Consider the following 18,182-nt stretch of genomic DNA (forward strand, 5'->3'; position numbering starts at 1 on the left):
GATTTCTGTGCATTAATTTTGTATCCTGCAACTTTACCAAATTCATTGATTAGCTCTAGTAGTTTTCTGGTAGCATCTTTAGGATTCTCTATGTATAGTATCATGTCATCTGCAAACAGTGACAGCTTTACTTCTTCTTTTCCGATTTGGATTCCTTTTATTTCCTTTTCTTCTCTGATTGCTGTGGCTAAAACTTCCAAAACTATGTTGAATAAGAGTGGTGAGAGTGGGCAACCTTGTCTTGTTCCTGATCTTAGTGGAAATAGTTTCAGTTTTTCACCATTGAGGACGATGCTGGCTGTGGGTTTGTCATATATGGCCTTTATTATGTTGAGGAAAGTTCCCTCTATGCCTACTTTCTGCAGGGTTTTTATCATAAATGGGTGTTGAATTTTGTCGAAAGCTTTCTCTGCATCTATTGAGATGATCATATGGTTTTTCTCCTTCAATTTGTTAGTATGGTGTATCACGTTGATTGATTTGCATATATTGAAGAATCCTTGCATTCCTGGAATAAACCCCACTTGATCATGGTGTATGATCCTTTTAATGTGCTGTTGGATTCTGTTTGCTCGTATTTTGTTGAGGATTTTTGCATCTATGTTCATCAGTGATATTGGCCTGTAGTTTTCTTTCTTTGTGACATCCTTGTCTGGTTTTGGTATCAAGGTGATGGTGGCCTCGTAGAATGAGTTTGGGAGTGTTCCTCCTTCTGCTATATTTTGGAAGAGTTTCAGAAGGATAGGTGTTAGCTCTTCTCTAAATGCTTGATGGAATTCGCCTGTGAAGCCATCTGGTCCTGGGTTTTTGTTTGTTGGAAGATTTTTTATCACAGTTTCAATTTCAGTGCTTGTGATTGGTCTGTTCATATTTTCTATTTCTTCCTGATTCAGTCTTGGCAGGTTAAAAATTTGTCCATTTCTTCCAGGTTGTCCATTTTATTGGCATAGAGTTGCTTGTAGTAATCTCTCCTGATCTTTTGTATTTCTGCAGTGTCAGTTGTTACTTCTCCTTTTTCATTTCTAATTCTATTGATTTGAGTCTTCTCCCTTTTTTTCTTGATGAGTCTGGCTAATGGTTTATCAATTTTGTTTATCTTCTCAAAGAACCAGCTTTTAGTTTTATTGATCTTTGCTATCGTTTCCTTCATTTCTTTTTCATTTATTTCTGATCTGATTTTTATGATTTCTTTCCTTCTGCTAACTTTGGGATGTTTTTGTTCTTCTTTCTCTAATTGCTTGAGGTGCAAGATTAGGTTATTTATTCGAGATGTTTCCTGTTTCTTAAGGTGGGATTGTATTGCTATAAACTTCCCTCTTAGAACTGCTTTTGCTGCATCCCATAGGTTTTGGGTCGTCGTGTCTCCATTGTCATTTGTTTCTAGGTATTTTTAAATTTCCTCTTTGATTTCTTCAGTGATCACTTCGTTATTGAGTAGTGTATTGTTTAGCCTCCATGTGTTTGTATTTTTTTACAGCTCTTTTCCTGTAATTGACGTCTAGTCTCATAGCATTGTGGTCGGAAAAGATACTTGATACAATTTGAATTCAAACAAAATTTTTTTTTAGCTAAGTAGTATTCCATTGTATATATATATATATCACATCTTCCTTACCCATTCATCTCTTAATAAACACTTAGCTTGCTTCCATATGTTGTCAATTGTAAATAATGCTGCCATGAACATTAGGGTGCATATATCTTTTCAAATTAATGTTTTTTGGTTTTATTTTTTTCGATATATATCCAGGAATGAAAATGCTGTGTCATATGGTAGTTCTAATTTTTTTTACAAGTTTATTGGAGTACAGTTGATTCACAATGGCGTATTAGTTTCTGCTTTATAACAAAGCGAATCAGTTATACATATACACCTGTTCCCATATCCCCTCCCTCTTGTGTCTCCCTCCCTCCCACCCTGGACCCCTCTTTACCGCTTCCCAGCAGGTGCACTGTCCTCTCCCTGCTGGACTCTCCCTCTCCCTCCCATTCCTCTTCCACGGCCTGGTGGGAGAGTGGGGAGAGGGACAAGGAAACTTAGGGGAAGCAGCAACGTTTCAGCCTTATAAGAGTGAGATAATGGCTTCCGTGGTGGTGCAGTGGTTGAGAGTCCACCTGCCGATGCAGGGGACACGGGTTGGTACCCCGGTTCGGGAAGATCCCACATGCCGCGGAGTGGCTGGGCCCATGAGCCATGGCCGCTGAGCCTGCGTGTCCGGAGCCTGTGCTCCGCAACGGGAGAGGCCACAACCGTGAGAGGCCCGCGTACCCCCCCAAAAAAAATAAATAAAGAGTGAGATAAGTATGTAAAAAAAGATCCCAGGTACATCGACTCAGTGGATTAAAAAGTTACGTTAAAACACGCAATTTGGCAAAGCTCTTTGGCTGAATGTTTACTGACACTGCGTTCAGAATTCTGTACTGGGGGAGTACACGTCCGCTCCCCTCAGGCACCTTTGAGTCCAAGAGCCATTTGGAGAAGCTAAAATCATAGAAAACTACAGGTGCTCACGCACCCTTCAAAGGGTGTCTACAAACACACACACACACACACACACACACACACACACACACACACACAAAAAGGGCACCTTTGGATGTCACAAAGTCCATGGATTGTCCAAAGCTTGCCCCTTGATTCTAGTTAAGAAGTTCTAGTCTACTTATCAAAATCTTGAGAATGTGGTATCACTGTTGACCCAGAGATTTCACTACCTGAATAAAAATGTCACATGTACAAAATACTAAATGGAAAAAACTCCAGTTCAACACAGATTATTTTTCTGAATAAAAATGTCACATGCACAAAAAGACTAAATGGAAAAATTTCCAATTCCAGACAGGTTATTTTTCTATGAGGGTAGGAAGTATATGGTAGCCGAGATGCAGAGAAGAAAATAGGCAACTCAGGGTCATGCAGTGTCACTGGAAGCTTCTTCTGAACCTCCCAACTCGTACTTCCACTCCTCCCCTTGGGGTCTGAGTCTTGCTTTTTTTCTTGGGTTTCCCTGGTGGCACAGTGGTCAAGAATCCGCCTGCCGATGCAGGGGACACAGGTTCGAGCCCTGGTCCGGGAAGATCCCACATACCGCGGAGCACCTAACGCCCGTGCGCCACAACTACTGAGCCTGCAAGCCATAACTCCTCAGCCCGCGAGCCACAACTACTGAGCCCACGCGCCTAGGGCCCATGCTCTGCCGCAAAGAGAAGCCACCTCAATGAGAAGCCTGCACACCGCACCGAAGAGTAGCGCCCGCTCGCCGCGACTAGAGAAAGCCTGCGCCCAGCAACGAAGACCCAACGCAGCCAAAAATAAGTAAAACAAAAATCTTAAGGAAGGAAAACAAGAATTCTCATTGTTGTGCAACCATCCCGACCATCCATCTCCAGAATGTTTTCATCCTGTCCAAGTGAAACTCTGTCCCCATTAAACACTGACTCCCCACCCCCCTCCCAGCCCCTGACACCCACCACTCCACTTTCTGTCTCTATGAATTTGACCCATCTGGGGACCTCACAGAAGTGGAATCATGTAACATTTGTCCATTTGTATCTGACTTATCCACTTAGCTTAATGTCTTCGCGTGTCATCTGTGTGGTAGCCTGTGTCAAAATTTCCTTCCTAGACCCCAAAGCCAGTGTGGACAGTACACAGTGAGTGAGAAGGAAATAAAACCGTGGGTCTGAAGAAGTTCAGATGTTTGCCAAGTGCAGTGGGAAAGCAGTGAATGAGAGGTGTCCTGATCCAGTTTGCACTGAAAGAGGAACAATTGATTTTGGCTGCTGCATAAATGGATGGGGTGGGGATTCAGTAAGAGTGGAAGTCGGGAGACCCACATAAGGTTAGGAATTTGGCGTGGTAGTCCAGGAAGACGGTGTCTGAGAAGATGGAGAGAAGTAAACAGGTTCTCTATATTTGGAGGGAGAATCAGCAGGGCTCATCGGGGGATCAGATTGCGGGGAGGTAGCGGGGCGCTATTCTGTTTACTCTGTGTGCACGTGTGTGCTTATGCCTCTACTGCTGAGACTTAATTGTTTCTACAAAGAAACACTAACCTTTCCTCTTAAAAGTGGAATTGTTAAATTTTCACTGTTCATACAAAGAAATGTCAATCTTTGAAAAATACATAAATGGTCTTTGTATCAATTAGAAACTTTCCTTCCTGTTTGTGGGTGAATAATATCTGTTGTGTGAATATACACACTACATTTTCTTGATCCATTCATCTGTCAGTGAACACTTGGTTTGTTTCCACAGTTTGGCTCTGAATCTTGCTTTTGAATTATTGTTTGGACTTTGATGAGAAGTATCTCTGTTGTTCAGGATGTGCCCAGAGGTTTATTCTGTCTTCTGATCCCTTCCATATTTCTAATTAGCCCAAGCAATGCATACGTAGAGTCAAATCAGTTCATCCAAGGTGCAGGGACTGAGTGTCTCTTTGGTTTGCACTCGTGGACTTTCTGAGATGTTCTAGGTCTCAGAGGCCGTGCAAAGAGTGTCTGAGGTCCTCCAGAGCTGCCACAGCCTGGCTCTCCTCAGGGTCTGCACTGCTGGGAAAAGCACTGCTGCTTGAGGACCTGTGTCCCTCTGCTGTAGACGTTGCATTGTTAGGAGGCAAATGAATTCAGATTTGCGTTCATCATGCTTTCAACCATCACAGCTGATTGGGTCCTTGTATAACAAAACAGAAGTTCACTCTCCCTCTTGGCTAACAGGCTTTCAAATATTAGAAGGTTGGTATTCTGTCCCCATGAAAATTTCTCTTGTATACTGTGAAATACCCTGTTTGCTTTATCTAGTCTTCAGATCTGGATTTGCATAATCCCACCCCACTGCACCTTGTCCAAATGTGCAACAGTCGGGTGGGACCCATCTTAAGATGTGTTGGTATGTTGTCCAAAAATGGCGTAAGCAGCCCAGATTGAATGTGATGTTGTAAGTGAGCAGGACCTTGTGGGGCCTTCCTGGGATGGATTCTCCCCATGTCTTCTGCCTGCTTCTTGTCTTTAGAAAATTTTAGCCTCCTAGCCTTCCGTGAGTTGGAAACAAACAATTTAATCAGAGAAGGGAGAAAGTGCCAAAAGAAAGGACAAGAGTCCCCAAAGACCAAATAATACTAGTGTAGCCATTAAACAAAGTCAAGGACCTTTAGTTCCTCCTCAAGGGCTGTAGATACTGTTCTGAGCCACGTCCTTGGAGCTGTTTTGCAGAGACTGAAGCTCCCAGTTACTGAGGAAGGTAACTGCATGGTGCCCACAAGCACGTAGACCCCAGACCAGCTGGAACCAGCCGGTTGATGATGTTGACCTCAGATTACCTCACCACCAACCAATCGGAAGAATGTCCACAAGCTGACCACACACCCCTCAACCTCCTCTCCCTCACCCCACTCGTTTGTAATTCACTTTAAACTTTTTTTAAATTTTATATTGGGAGTATAGTTGATTTACAGTGTTGTGTTAGTTTCCGGTGTACAGCAAAGTGATTCAGTTATATGGACACCGATATCTATTCTTTTTCAGATTGTTTTCCCATTTAGGTTATTACCGAATTTTGCTTTTTTTTCGTGGTGCTGTGTGGCTTGTAGGATCTCAGTTCCCTGACCAGGGATTGAACCCGGGCCCCGGCCGTGAAAGACCAGAATCCTAACCTCTGGGCCACCAGGGAACTCCCTAGGTTACTACAGAATATTGAGTAGAGATCCCTGTGCTCTACAGGAGGTCCTTGTTGATTTCCTGTTTTATATATAGTTGTGTGCATATGTTAGCCCCAACCTCCTGATCTATCCCTCTCCCCCACCTTTTCCCTTTGGTAAACATAAGTTTTTTTTCTATGTCTGTGAGTCTGTTTCCGTTTTGTTCAGATGTTCATTCGTATCACTGTTTTAGATTCCACACAGGAGTGGTAGCATATGGTATTTGTCTTTGTCTGACATCCTTCACTTAGTCTGATAATCTCTAGGTCCATCCATGTTGCTGCACATGGCATAATCTCATTCTTTTTATGGCTGAGTAGTATTCCCTCACACATATGTACCACATCTTCCCTATCCATTCCTCTGTCGATGGACATTTAAGTTGCTTCCATGTCTTGGCTATTGTAAATCGTACTGCTATACATATTGGGGTGCGTGTGTCTTCTTGAATTATGGTTTTCTCTGGGTATATGCCCAGGAGTGGGATTGCTGGGTCCTACGGTAGCTCTAGCTTTAGTGTTTTGAGGAACCTCCACACTGTTCTGCATAGCGGCAGCACCAGTGTACATTCCCACCAACAGCCTCACCCCATCTGTCAACACCTTTCCCTGAAAGCCACGGGGGAGTGGGGGCCTTTTGAGCCCTAGATACCTGGACCCCTTGCTTGTTGCCCCGCCATAAACGCGGCACTTTCCTTCACCGTGACCCGTGTCCGTAGACGGGCTTTAGTGCGTGCGGGCGAGTGGACCCAAGTGTGGTTCCGTAACAGCGTGTTTGGAGATCAGCAGAACTGTCACCTCTCCTCCTCTCTCTTCCTCCTGCGGATGCAGTTTAATATAACAACGGCTGTAGCTCTAGTGCAGAAATATCAGTGGGGTGAAGCAGAAGTGCTTTGTCAATACAGTCCTTTGGGCATGAGAGTCCCGTGGAGAAAATATTCCAACACAGATGCCTGGACCCAGCCTCACAGATTCTAATTCCACAGCACTGAGCCAGGGCCTAATTTTAACCTTCTCAATTGACATGCTTCTGATGTGGAAATGACTGGGTGGGATGTGCCACCCAGGCTGGTGCAGTAGGGGGTCTTCAAGGCATCGTTGAATGCAATAAGCAGGAGGGAGGTGAACCGTGACCTGGATTTCAACCAGGCAGCCTCTGGCAGGGCTGTGGCCGGGCCATGGGTCCACAGCTGAGCAGACGTCTGTGTCAGCCTGCAGTCCTCCTGCCAACGGGTCCGTGACAAGCCCTCCAGCGGCCTGGTGCTGCTGCGGATGAGCAGCCCTGGGATCGGAGTTCAGCCCAGGCACCTACCTGCTACATACATAGTGCATGTGCTTGTGAGGAAACCGCCCTCTCCACCAGGAAGCCTGGAGCACATCCTCCCGTACAGCCCTCAGAGGGGACCAACCCTGCTGACACCTTGATCTCAGACTTGCAGCCTGCGTAAATGTCGGACAGTGCATTTGTGTTGCTTAAGCCCGCCAGTGTGTCGTATTTTGTGACGCAGCCCAAGTAAACTGCTACGACCTGTATTTTGAATAAGAAGGAATTCACATGAGACGGTCACTTTCCTGCTTCCCCTGCCTTTATTTTTTTATTTTTATTTGTAAAAAATTATTTATCTCTCTTAGGCTGCATCGTGTCTAATTGCAGCACGCGGGCTTAATTGCCCCGTGGCGTGTGGGATCTTAGCTCCCGGACCAGCGTTCCCAGGCTTTGAACCCACGTACCCTGTATTAGAAGGCGGATTCTTTACCACTGGAACACCAGGGAAGTCCCTCCCCTGCCTTTAAATTAAGACGTGTCGCTGAGCTTCAAAGAAGAGCCTGTCCTTTTCTGTTAGATTACAAACTTGAGTTTTCTTCTTAAACAGTGCGTTTCCTGGTTGTGGTAGATGTGTTAGTGTTGAAAAAAATGGTTGAGAGACTTTAAGAGGAAAATGATTTTACAAATCCTGAGGATGGGTGCCAGTTATCTTGATAAAATTGGTATGTTAAGAGACCCAAAATAAACAGGAGAAAACAGAGGCAACTACTTAGGAAATGCAGGATGGGAAAGGCTTCTTCAAGTACAGTGTCCAAGCTGATGAAAAGTATGAAGTGAAAGTGAAAGATTTGAACACAAAATATCTTTTTAAGTGTCTGTATAACAGAATGTGAGAGGAAAAAATTAAGTTAAAAAGATAAAGAACAGGGATTGACAGATACACACTTTTATATGTAAAATAGATAAACAGTAAGGACCTACTGTATAGCCCAGGGAACTATGTTCAATATCTTGTAATAACCCATAATGGAAAAAAGAACCTGAAAAAGAATACATATATTCTTACATAAATACATGTAACTGAGTCACTTTGCTGTACACCTGAAATATTGCAAACGAAGTATACTTCAATAAAAATAGATAAGTGACAAAGTAGGGAAAATATCTGTATTTAATAGAAATGCAGATACAAAAAGAGAAAGCTTTATATTGTAAATCTCCATATATATGAAGAGATCTTAATGAAAGCAAACTAAAAGGTGGCCATTGCTGCTTCTGGTCAAGGTGAAATCGCAGGGTCCAGGTTTACCCTCCTAGCTTCAACAACTTTAAAAAGGGGGAAATGTATGAAATGACAGTTTTTCGCCTTTTGGAGAGAGGGGTGAGTCGTGAGAGACATCAGCTCACTGCTGGACATCCTGTTCATTGGGATGACTCCGTACTTCTTATTCCCTTTTTTAGAGCATTTTCTCATGACAACTTGTAATAGAAAGACTTCCAGAGAGTGTCCAGGGCAGGGGGCTGGGGAGCCCAGCATGTCTCTGGGCTGAAGGGATAGAGTGAGGTGTGGAGGTGGGCACAGCAGCTGGGGTTCACAGGCCACCCCAGTCTTCTGCTGAGACACGGTCAGTGCACGTGGGTGAGGTGAGAACTGGAGGCCTGGTGGCGTGCTCATGGGCGCACTGCCCTTCCAAGGCGCTTCCCAGCAAGGTACTCTGTGTAGCTGATGTCCTTACGTGGTGAACTTGGAAAATGCGAGAAATGCGCCCTGGAGGTTTGCCAGGCTCAGGCTCAGAGGAGGTGTGGTCGCTGTCATTCCCACACAAGCAGCATTTCATCGGTGAGAATTCAGGCAGAGGCCACAGTCAGCAGCAGCAAGAACTGGAAAAGACCATTCGTGGCTCTAAGCAGCCACTTCCAAGAGCAGTTTTGGAGAAGCACACATTTTGTGCAGGATTCATTTAATGTGGCAGTTCAGCTGGGGAAATCAGGAATGGGTTAGGTGCTTATTCATTTGCATGAATCATCACTTCTTATTTCCGTTTTTAGAGGATTTCCTCAAGACGCTTGTAATAGAAATACTTCCTCTGTCCCTTTCGTAAGTATCTAAATCTTTTTAAAAGCGAAATCAGTCTCTTGCCAGCATTACAACCCAGGAATGTTTATGTTAAGGACCTGAGAGCTATCTTCTTTATCTCTCTGTCACCAGGGGAGTTTAGGCTAGGTGTTAGGCACTTTCCTCTGAGCTATAAGTACGTGCTTGTCCTAGAGATAGGAGAAGTTGTCTTTCTCCTTTGGATAAAGGGTATTAACTAGCATGGACAGCCACCGAGATGACCAGGTGAATTTAGGATGTACTCTGAAAGAATGTATGCCATTTTTATGGTGGTGTCAAGTCTATTCCCATGAGGCAAGTTCCCGTTTATCTTGAGAACCTGTATGCAACAGATTTTATCTGCTGAGCTATAAAAAAAAAGGTGAGGTTGATTTCATTTGCACAAACATTAGTGGTTCACCTGTGGGTGCACAGCACAGTCTGGTTTAATGGTTATTCAACAGTAAAACCGTTTTCTTTCTCTCTACATTTGTGGAGAGGATTTTCTCGGTTGGCGAGAGATTTTTTATTTTTATTTTGTGTGTTCGTTAATTAATTAATTAATGAGACTGTGCTGCACAGCATGCGGGATCTTACTTCCCCAACCAGGAGTCAAACACGTGCCCCCTGCAGTGGAAACTAGGAGTCTTCACCACTGGACCACCAGGGAAGTCCCTGGAGATTTTATTTTTACCTTTTCCCCTAGCAGCTTTTAAGGAACAGTTGGCCAAGAACACAGTTATATTATTTCACCCCTAGTGATAAATAGTGATAAATCATTACCCTTCTGATTCCATTTTTGAAAAATGATATTTTTACCTAACATAAACAGTATCCTGTATAAGAGGTAAGATCCCAGGTATCTGTTTTCTGTTTTCGGTTTGTGTGTACGTTCTGATTTTCGTACAGTTTTTAATGCGTTGGTTGTGTAATCTAAACAGCTACAGTTTCTATTTTCTTTTCCTTCCGTGGGCAATATTAGTTTGTGTCATGGCTGGGCATTTATTGTATTCTAGGATTTGAATGAAAGTTGTAGCGTTTCAGTTAAGCGAACATGATACCCTCCTTCCCCTCTCCTGGTGGTGGGGGAATCTCAGATGTAACCCGAAATGTCCCAGGGCCGGGAAAGGACCAGGGAGCCTGGAGACCATCACACAGCCCCCACTTGAGGCCACACCTTTCCTTGATCCCTAACAGGAGTGAAGACAAATGGGCAATGGAGTCCCTGGTCCAGGCGGCACACCCTCGCAGCACAGCAGCACTTGAGCGCCAGATGAGAAGGAGACATTTCATACGTTCACTGTCTTGACGGCACGGAGACTTCTGGGAGGCTTCTGGAGTCCGGGTACTTGTCCCGTGCTCCTGGCGGGCTTTGGCAGGCGGACTTCGGGCGTCCGCCTGCGCAGGTGCGCCTCATGATTTGTGCGTGTTGGCGCACGCGCACCGTCGCCGCCCCGCCCTCGCTTCCTGTGCGGGCCCAGGTCGTCGCTGGCCGTCGTTCCCCCGTCTTGGCCTCTTGCGGGCGAGCATTTCGGGGGCCTGCGGGGCGGTACGCTGTCCGGGCCGGCCGGCAGCCCGCGGGAGCGGGCTGTGCGGGCGAGGGTTCGCGTGGGCCGGGCGGAGGCTGGAACTGTGACCTCCGAGCTCGACCGCGGAGCCCGCGTTTGGGCCGGAGTGGCCGGGCGGCCGGCAGCGGTGCAGTGCCCGACCATGTGCAGCGCGGGGCCAAGCGAGGTCCCGGGAGGGACGTGGGCCCAGAGCCGGCTCCTCTGGCCCAGTGGTCTCGGGAGGCGGAGCGGAGGGACCCCGAGAGAGGAGCGCGCCCGAGGAGCAGCCCCCGGACCGGAGCCTCGGGAGCCCGGGGCCGGTGAGCGAGTCCCGACGGGGTAGGTGTTGCGTCTGCAGGCCTGTAGTTGGTTGTGGAGCCTGCGGCCCTTGAAGAGCAGGGCTTGGGGTAGCCCGCGCCGGGCCCCGCGGTAGAGCCACCTGGAGGGTTTGACCGCTTCCCGGAGGTGGAGGGGCCGGGCTGGAGGACAGGGCTGGCTGCTCCGGATGGGGCTCCCCTGGGACTTGTGAGCTCCGGGTGTCCTGGGGGAGCAGGGTCCACAGGCTCGGCCGGGACGTGCCGCGTCTTCCCCTCCGTCCAACCCCGATCCCCCACCTCCTCCTCGTCCTCCCCCTCCTCGTCCTCCCCCTCCTGTCGCCGTCTCGGCATCTCGCACGTGGGTCTCAAGGCGCGTCAGCACCTTGGTTGTGTAATGTAAGCGTCCGCCGCCCCCCTGGGTTGTGCCCTGTGGAGTCGCCCAGTGTAATCGGTGCAGGATGAGTCTGCAGGGCTTTTGTCCTGCTGCCTCGGGTGAGGAAGGAAGCGATGGGGCCTGAGAAGGGAGATGACTTGTCCTAGACCCTCACCGGGTGTGCACGTGGGGTCGCTCACAGGACTCCAAACTCCTAGGGCAGGTGTTCTGTCCACTTAAAGTCAGCTTTAATAAAAGATGTTTTCGAGCGTCGCACTTAAGTTTGTAAAGTTTGTACAAATCATTGCAAGACTGAAACGCACCTGAGTGTGTCCCTTTATTCTGGGTATCCTGTGGATGTTGTGATCTAAGTTGTTAACAGACTGAGAAGAGATAAACTATAAGCGTTTTTTAATTTCATATTTAATGACGGAGGTTTATTTTAATAGGATTCAATGTACACTCGCTACGGAAAAATAAAGTATCCCCTCAGGTACCAGAGTCACGTGGGAGTTACAGACCTGAGGGTGGTTGCTCCCTCCTTATTCTCACAGGCCCTTCTGAAGGTGAAAGGACGGGTCTCCCACAGGTGTCTCTTGTGGAGCGCGGGGCGGGTGCTCGTGCACCCCGAGCCGCTTCAGTCGTAGCTTCACTGCCTGCGTTTTCCTTCTCCAGGTCCGCCTCCACTGTCACAGTCCTGCACGTTGTTCCAAGAGCAGCGGAAAATGAGTCAGCCTCTGGTGAGTTTTGCTGTTTACGTATTTACCTGCTGCTGTTCTTTTGTGATAACACCTTGGGAGGCGAATAGTTCAAAAGTTAAAATGGGAAAGTAGGAGTCGGTAAAAGATGTGGTTAGACAAAGTGTAGAGGAGCAGGTCAGCACCAAGTGTTTCTGGCAAGTTCTACGTGTAGATCCCAGGATCCTCTTAGAGCCACAGTACAAGGCTCGTGTTCTTGACATTTGTGGCAAAACACCATCCCTTGCTTGACTTATATGGTCCTGCCAAATCACTTTTGTTCTCGAGCGTTAAAAGGTTTCCCTGAGGATCCCGCTGTAGGCCGCGAGCCTTCCTGAGAGACAGCCCCTAACGTGTTGACGTTGGTGCCTTCCTTGTGCTTCCTGTAAGCCGAGAGCGTGCTGTCCAGGGAGCACTTAGTGCATATAAGTTGTCTGTTCAGTAGAACACCGTTGTCACATAGGTACATTGTTTTCAGTGCTCAGTCGAGGGATGCAATGAGGATCATCTGGAAGAACAGCCTTGTCACCCTTCCAGTAAATTGCGCTCTTTGTCTCTTACAATCTCAGAGGGTCGCGCTACACACCATGCAGTGAGGTCTCTGGCAAAGATTCTTGTTTCCCAGCTGAATTGTATCGTGCAGCCTGCGGTCTTGGTTCTGCCCCTCCACGGAACCTGATCCGGTTGAGGTGACCTGGCATCCAGCATACAAAGCAGTGGAGATTTGCCAGTCGTCACCTCAGACCACTGTCGCCTTGCCATCCGCAGAGTCTGCTCTGTGGGTTTCTGTGACAGATCTCTCCTTGCTGTCTTCCTGACTGACTCTGTCTTCCGCCCTCTGTGTGTGTTGTCGTTTCACCCTTGGTCCATGACTCTCCACCCCGTCTGATCTCACCCTCTGGTGCTTTTCACCTCCAGCTCTGTCAGTTCTCCCACCTGGACCAGACAGATGCCTCTGTCCAGCCACTTGCCAGCATCTCTATGGAGTTTGTCCAAAGGGCACCTCGGATGACTAGATCCAGTAGATCCAGAAATGATTATTTACAGCTCCCCTGCCCCTTGCCTTGTCCTGTTGTCTCTGGCGGCTCATCGTTGCATCATCCAGCCTGTCGCCTGCCCAGAAAAATGAGTTCATTCTAAAGTCCTTCTCCATCCTCTGTTACCACGTTGTGGTGTGAGGCTTGTTAATGTCGTCTTCTGGATGGTTTAAAAACAGCTTATCTGTTCATTTCTGTAGTTACAGAAACTTGTTTTCTGTGCCGCTACCTCTTTCCTCCAGCAGCTCAAGTGTATTCTCCACGCTGAGTATTTCTCCTAAAATATTAATCACAGCGTTTTGTCTGCATGTGGGAAGCACTTTAGAGGTTCCCTGGGTGACTGGACAAACGAGGTTGCCGTTCCGCGGAGCCAATAACCATCGAGCCCAGTACTGGGCGGAGGTCGTACCTCGCTGATGATGCGTTTGGATGGATCTGTGGGGTAAAATCCTGATCGGAGAGGCTTAGGAGAGAGGAGTGGAAGAACTGGGTTTGTTCTGGTCCCAACTTTTTCAAGACATTTTGCTGTGACAGGGAAAATAGAAACTGGACAGTAGCTGGGGTAGGAGCTGAGGTCCGGGGAGGATGTTGTGTTGTGTTGTGTTGTGTTGTGATGGGAGAAATAACAGTGGGAATGATCCAGTAGATGCGTGTGGGGGAGGGGAGAGCTGCTGCCCGTGGTCCTGGAGTGGGGAGGGGATGGCTGAGCAGGGTTGCAGTTGGGGAAGCCCTCCGATGGCTTCTCTGTTCTCAGGGAAGCAGCTGAAACAGAAGGCTTGCAGGGGCCTTCTCTTTGAGGGGAGAGCAGAGCTCTGGGGCCCAGCTCCATCGTGAGCATCAGCACACACAGTCCAGCCAGCTGGGAAGACTGTACTTGCCTTCCCTGCCTGAAAAGCCATCTCCTTTCTTAAATGTGGGAGTAATTACTCTTTGGGGAGCCTATGTAATTACATGGGTGCTTCTCAGCTCAAAACGAATTGAGTGCCAGTTCTGGCCACGGACATTTTCTTCTCTGCTGATGGAAGGGTCCCCAGAGGAAGTGTCCTGCTTGCCTGGCTCTTGGCCTCGAGGACCCTTCACACCATCTAGTGTTGTGTCTTTTATCTTTGACATAAATATCAAATCTCTTCAGGTTGTGCATGTGATCTTAAGAAGCAATTCCCTGCTTCCAGGAGCTTCTGTTCTCCTCGGGAAAGGCACTTCACAGACGTAATTACAGGAGAGGACGGGAATCCTGCCCGTCGATACGTAGGGAACTCCAGAGTGCTGACAAAGCAGAGCCTGCTTTTATTTATTTATTTTATTTATTTATTTTATTCATTTAAATTTTTTATTTGTTTACTATTTAACTTATTCAGTTTTGGCTGCGTTGGGTCTCTGTTGCTGCGCGCGGGCTTTGTTCTCTAGTTGTGGCGAGTGGGCGCTACTCTTCATGGCGGTGCGTGGGCTTCTCATTGCGGTGGCTTCTCTTATTGCGGAGCATGGCTTCTAGGCATGCGGGCTTCAGTAGTTGCGGGTCCCGGGCTCAGTAGTTGTGGTGCGCAGGCTCTAGAGTGCAGGCTCAGTAGTTGTGGTGCACGAGCTTAGTTGCTCCGCAGCACGTGGGATCTTCCCGGACCAGGGTTCCAACCCGTGTGCCCACCATTGGCAGGCGGATTCTCAACCAGTGTGCCACCAGGGAAGTCCGAGAGCCTGGTTTTAAATGCATTGTCAGAGCACGTGGCTCAGTGACTCGGGGAAGGGGGACGGCCCTCAAGTGCCCAGGACTTGGGTAGCTGCAGAGGTTGGCGAGGCTCTCAGAGCAGCGTGAGGTGGACTGGATGAGGCTCCTGAGGTGCTGGTAAGGACCTCCTTCCTTAGGATGTGGGCCTCCCGTCAGGAAGAGTGGGACGTGAAGGCAGGCAGACCCTGAGTTTGACTGAAGAGCCTCCCCTCTGTGCTGGTTTTGGTTTCTTCCTGTGCAGAAACTGAAACCTTGTAATTGGGACGGTGAGTCATCTGATCAAAAGATGTCATGTGTAGAGACTGTGGACGGCGTGAAACGCGGGGTGGGGTGCGGCGGGTCAAGTCAGGGGGACTCTGGGCTCCAGCGCGATGCCCGACAGGAAGGGGCGAGGCCGCGGCGTGTTCCCGCTCATCCTAGGCCCCGGTAAGCAGTATGGACGTTCCCTTGGGGTTTTTCTTTTGTTTTTTTTTTTTTTTTTTTTTTCTGTATGTGGGCCTCTCACTGTTGTGGCCTCTCCCATTGCGGAGCACAGGCTCCGGACGCGCAGGCCCAGCGTCCATGGCTCACAGACCCAGCCGCTCCGCGGCACGTGGGATCCTCCCGGGCCGGGGCACGAACCCCCGTCCCCCGCATCAGCAGGCGGACTCTCAACCACTGCGCCACCAGGGAGGCCCTTGGGGTTTTTCTGAATCGTGAATGAGGTTGAGAGTATTGTCACGTGCTTAGAAGCCGTTACTTCTTTTTAATTGGTGGACAGTCTCTAGAGCAGCTTTAGGGTTATAGGAGAATCAGAATCGAGCAGACAGCGCTTTCCTATACCCGTCCCTCTGGGTTCCCTCCCTTGGTAACGTCTCTGGCCTGTGTGGCGCGTCATCTCAGTGATGAATCGGCATTGACACCTAATTCTCCCCTGGAGTCTGTAGTTTATATCAAGGCTCACTCTCTGTGTCCTACTGTTCAGGTTTGGACAGGTGTGATGACCTGCAGCCACCACTGCAGTGCCACCCAGAACCATTTCACTGCCCGAAACATCCCTGGGGGCCACCTTCCCTACCAGTGCCCTCAAGCCCCTGACAGCTGCTGGTCTTGTTACTCTCTGTGTTTTTTTGCCCTTTCGAGAATGTCACGTAGTTGGAGTCCTTCATTCTGTGGTCTTTTCAGACTGGTGTCTTTCTGTTTTTAAATGAAGGGCCTGTTCATGTCCACTGCCCGTCTTCCTGCCCCAATACTGTCTTGTTTTGTTTTGTTTTGTTCTGTTTTGTTTTCCTTGTCTTATTGGCTTTCAGAGTCATCTTAAATGTTTCTAATTTTTTCCAGTTGGGGTCCTGTTAGTAAACATTGTTTTCCAAGGTTTATTGTCATTTTCCTGTATTTTCCTGCATTGCTATATAATTCATTACTTTTTTTTACTTTGAGAGGTTGAATTCCATGCATTTCAAAAGTTTCTCAAAATCAGCACATTTGTGTGGATAAGATTCCTAGTTGAAGAGCACCCTCCTTGGTCAGTACTGGGGTGCAGCTTCTTTGCGGGGGGAGGAATGCATCGGTCTCGTGGTTCCCTTTCTGTTGGGTCTCAGTTCCCCTTTCTGGTTCTGGGCACTGCATCAGCCACTCTCCTGGGATAGGCCAGGCAGGTGGGGTCCTCACTTCCTGGCTCCAGAAGTTGTGTATGTCTGAGAACACCTTTGTTTTTCCCTGAGGAGCAAGAGGACTCTTTTGGTTGGGGAGCGGCGTCCTAGGACTGCGGCCCTTGGGCCCCCACTGTTCTGTGTCATTTGGGCCCCAGCCATGCGTGGGAGGTCTCTGACACAGGGACGCAGCTGTTAAAGTCCTCTTGGGGTTGTGTCATTTACAATCCTCTGAGGAATACTCCTTTTCTTTAATGAAATTCCAGTGCTTAAGCTTTCTAGCCACAAAGGAATCTCAGAAAGGAAAGGAGACCGGTCCTCTCTGCCCCCAAGCAGGGGAGTGAGCCGACACTGTTAACCTAACAGTGAGAAAGTGGCTTGTGGGAAATGTGTAACCAGTTCTGAGTTCTGTGATTACAAGGCTGTCTGTGGAATCTTACTGTACCAAGGGGTCTTTTAAGACACATACATCATGGGTTGTTCCCTTGTGTTTTGAAACTAACCTAAAACCCCTAAATATTTGCAGTTCTGATTGCTTTCTTAATTTGTTATCCAGGTTTCCCGAAATCCATTTTCTTAAAGTTGAAAGTGCGAGAAGAGTGCAATTTTCTCATCTTCCCTTTACATAAAAGTGAATGTGGTCAAGCCGCTTAACCCATCACCAAATAGAAAATCATCTGGAACGTTCACATTAATGCTCTTTTCAAGCAGGAACAGTGCGTATATTTTTATGCCCATTACCAGTGAAAACTATAATGTTTTCTTATTGTGCTGTTTTTTTCGCATCAGGCAAAATGACAAGCAATTAGAAAAGCCCCACAAATCACACAATTTGTGAAATTACAAATGCAAAACCGGAAAGTAGAATAAGGTGCGCGTGATTCTACTTAGGCATTAAAATTAGAGTAGTTCATGGTCTGATCCCTCACTCTCTTGCATTTGGTAGTAACTTTCAGTGTGTGAACGAGTGGGCCCCCAGTCTTCATCTGGGCAGCCACAGATGTGACCAGCGACACCTGAATGGAATATGCGCAGAGCTTCTGGAAGACTTGCTGTCGATTTCTGAGCCAGGCTTCTCGAGGCTGAGCCGAGGCAGTTCTGCACAGACGCTTGTCTGCCTTGGGCGGCAACCAACTCTTTCCCCCGGCCCCCCTCATCCCCCCACCTCGTGTGTCCTATCAGCAGCTGGGCACCCTCAGCCTAACCAGGCCAGCAAAGCCTGGGTCCCAGACATCTCTGCATCTGGAGCTGGGGGTCAGGTGACCTGGCATCTCAGGGGACCTTGCTAACAGGACCCATCCTGCCTCTTCGATTGTTCCACATGAAGAACTTTGATTTGCAGTCAATGTCAGGAGTTTGTTGCCATCTGAAACGGCCTCTGAGCTTGGCATGGTCTTTTCCTTAACCTCCTCCACACCATTCCTTAGTTACACTGTGGCACGTGGGGTCTCAGTGTCCTGACCAGGGATTGAACCCAGGTACCCTGCATTGTAAGGCAGATTCTTTAACCCTGGACCACCAGGGAAGTCCCTACCCTTATGTTTTAACAGTTTTGGAGGTCTTCACAGAGATCTTGGATGGATTCACCTAACATCACCAGGTAAACTTCGTTTCAAAAGTAGTGCACCTCATTCCTCAAAACTTTTAAAGTAGAACTATTATAAGATCCAGAAATTCCACTTCTGTGTATTTTTTCGGAAGAAAACAAAAACGCTAGTTCAAAAAGACACATGCACCCCTATGTTCATTGAGCATTATTT

General features: G+C 47.8%; 1 protein-coding gene across 1 annotated transcript in view; it reads left to right on the forward strand.

The window, feature by feature from the left end:
- The window catches only part of LOC308609765 (uncharacterized protein), a gene marked incomplete at its 5' end in the record, with an annotated part of 65,032 nt that overhangs the window by 36,631 nt on the left and 10,219 nt on the right, over positions 1–18,182 (forward strand). The window contains 2 exons of the mRNA XM_081259062.1: positions 10,539–10,943; positions 11,970–12,034. Of these exons, the coding sequence (XP_081115188.1) occupies positions 10,539–10,943; positions 11,970–12,034 (470 nt within the window). The remainder of the gene's footprint in view (positions 1–10,538; positions 10,944–11,969; positions 12,035–18,182) is intronic.

Source organism: Mesoplodon bidens (genome assembly GCF_964165515.1).
Source record: "Mesoplodon bidens genome assembly, contig: HAP1_SCAFFOLD_146, whole genome shotgun sequence".
NCBI lineage: Eukaryota > Metazoa > Chordata > Mammalia > Artiodactyla > Ziphiidae > Mesoplodon > Mesoplodon bidens.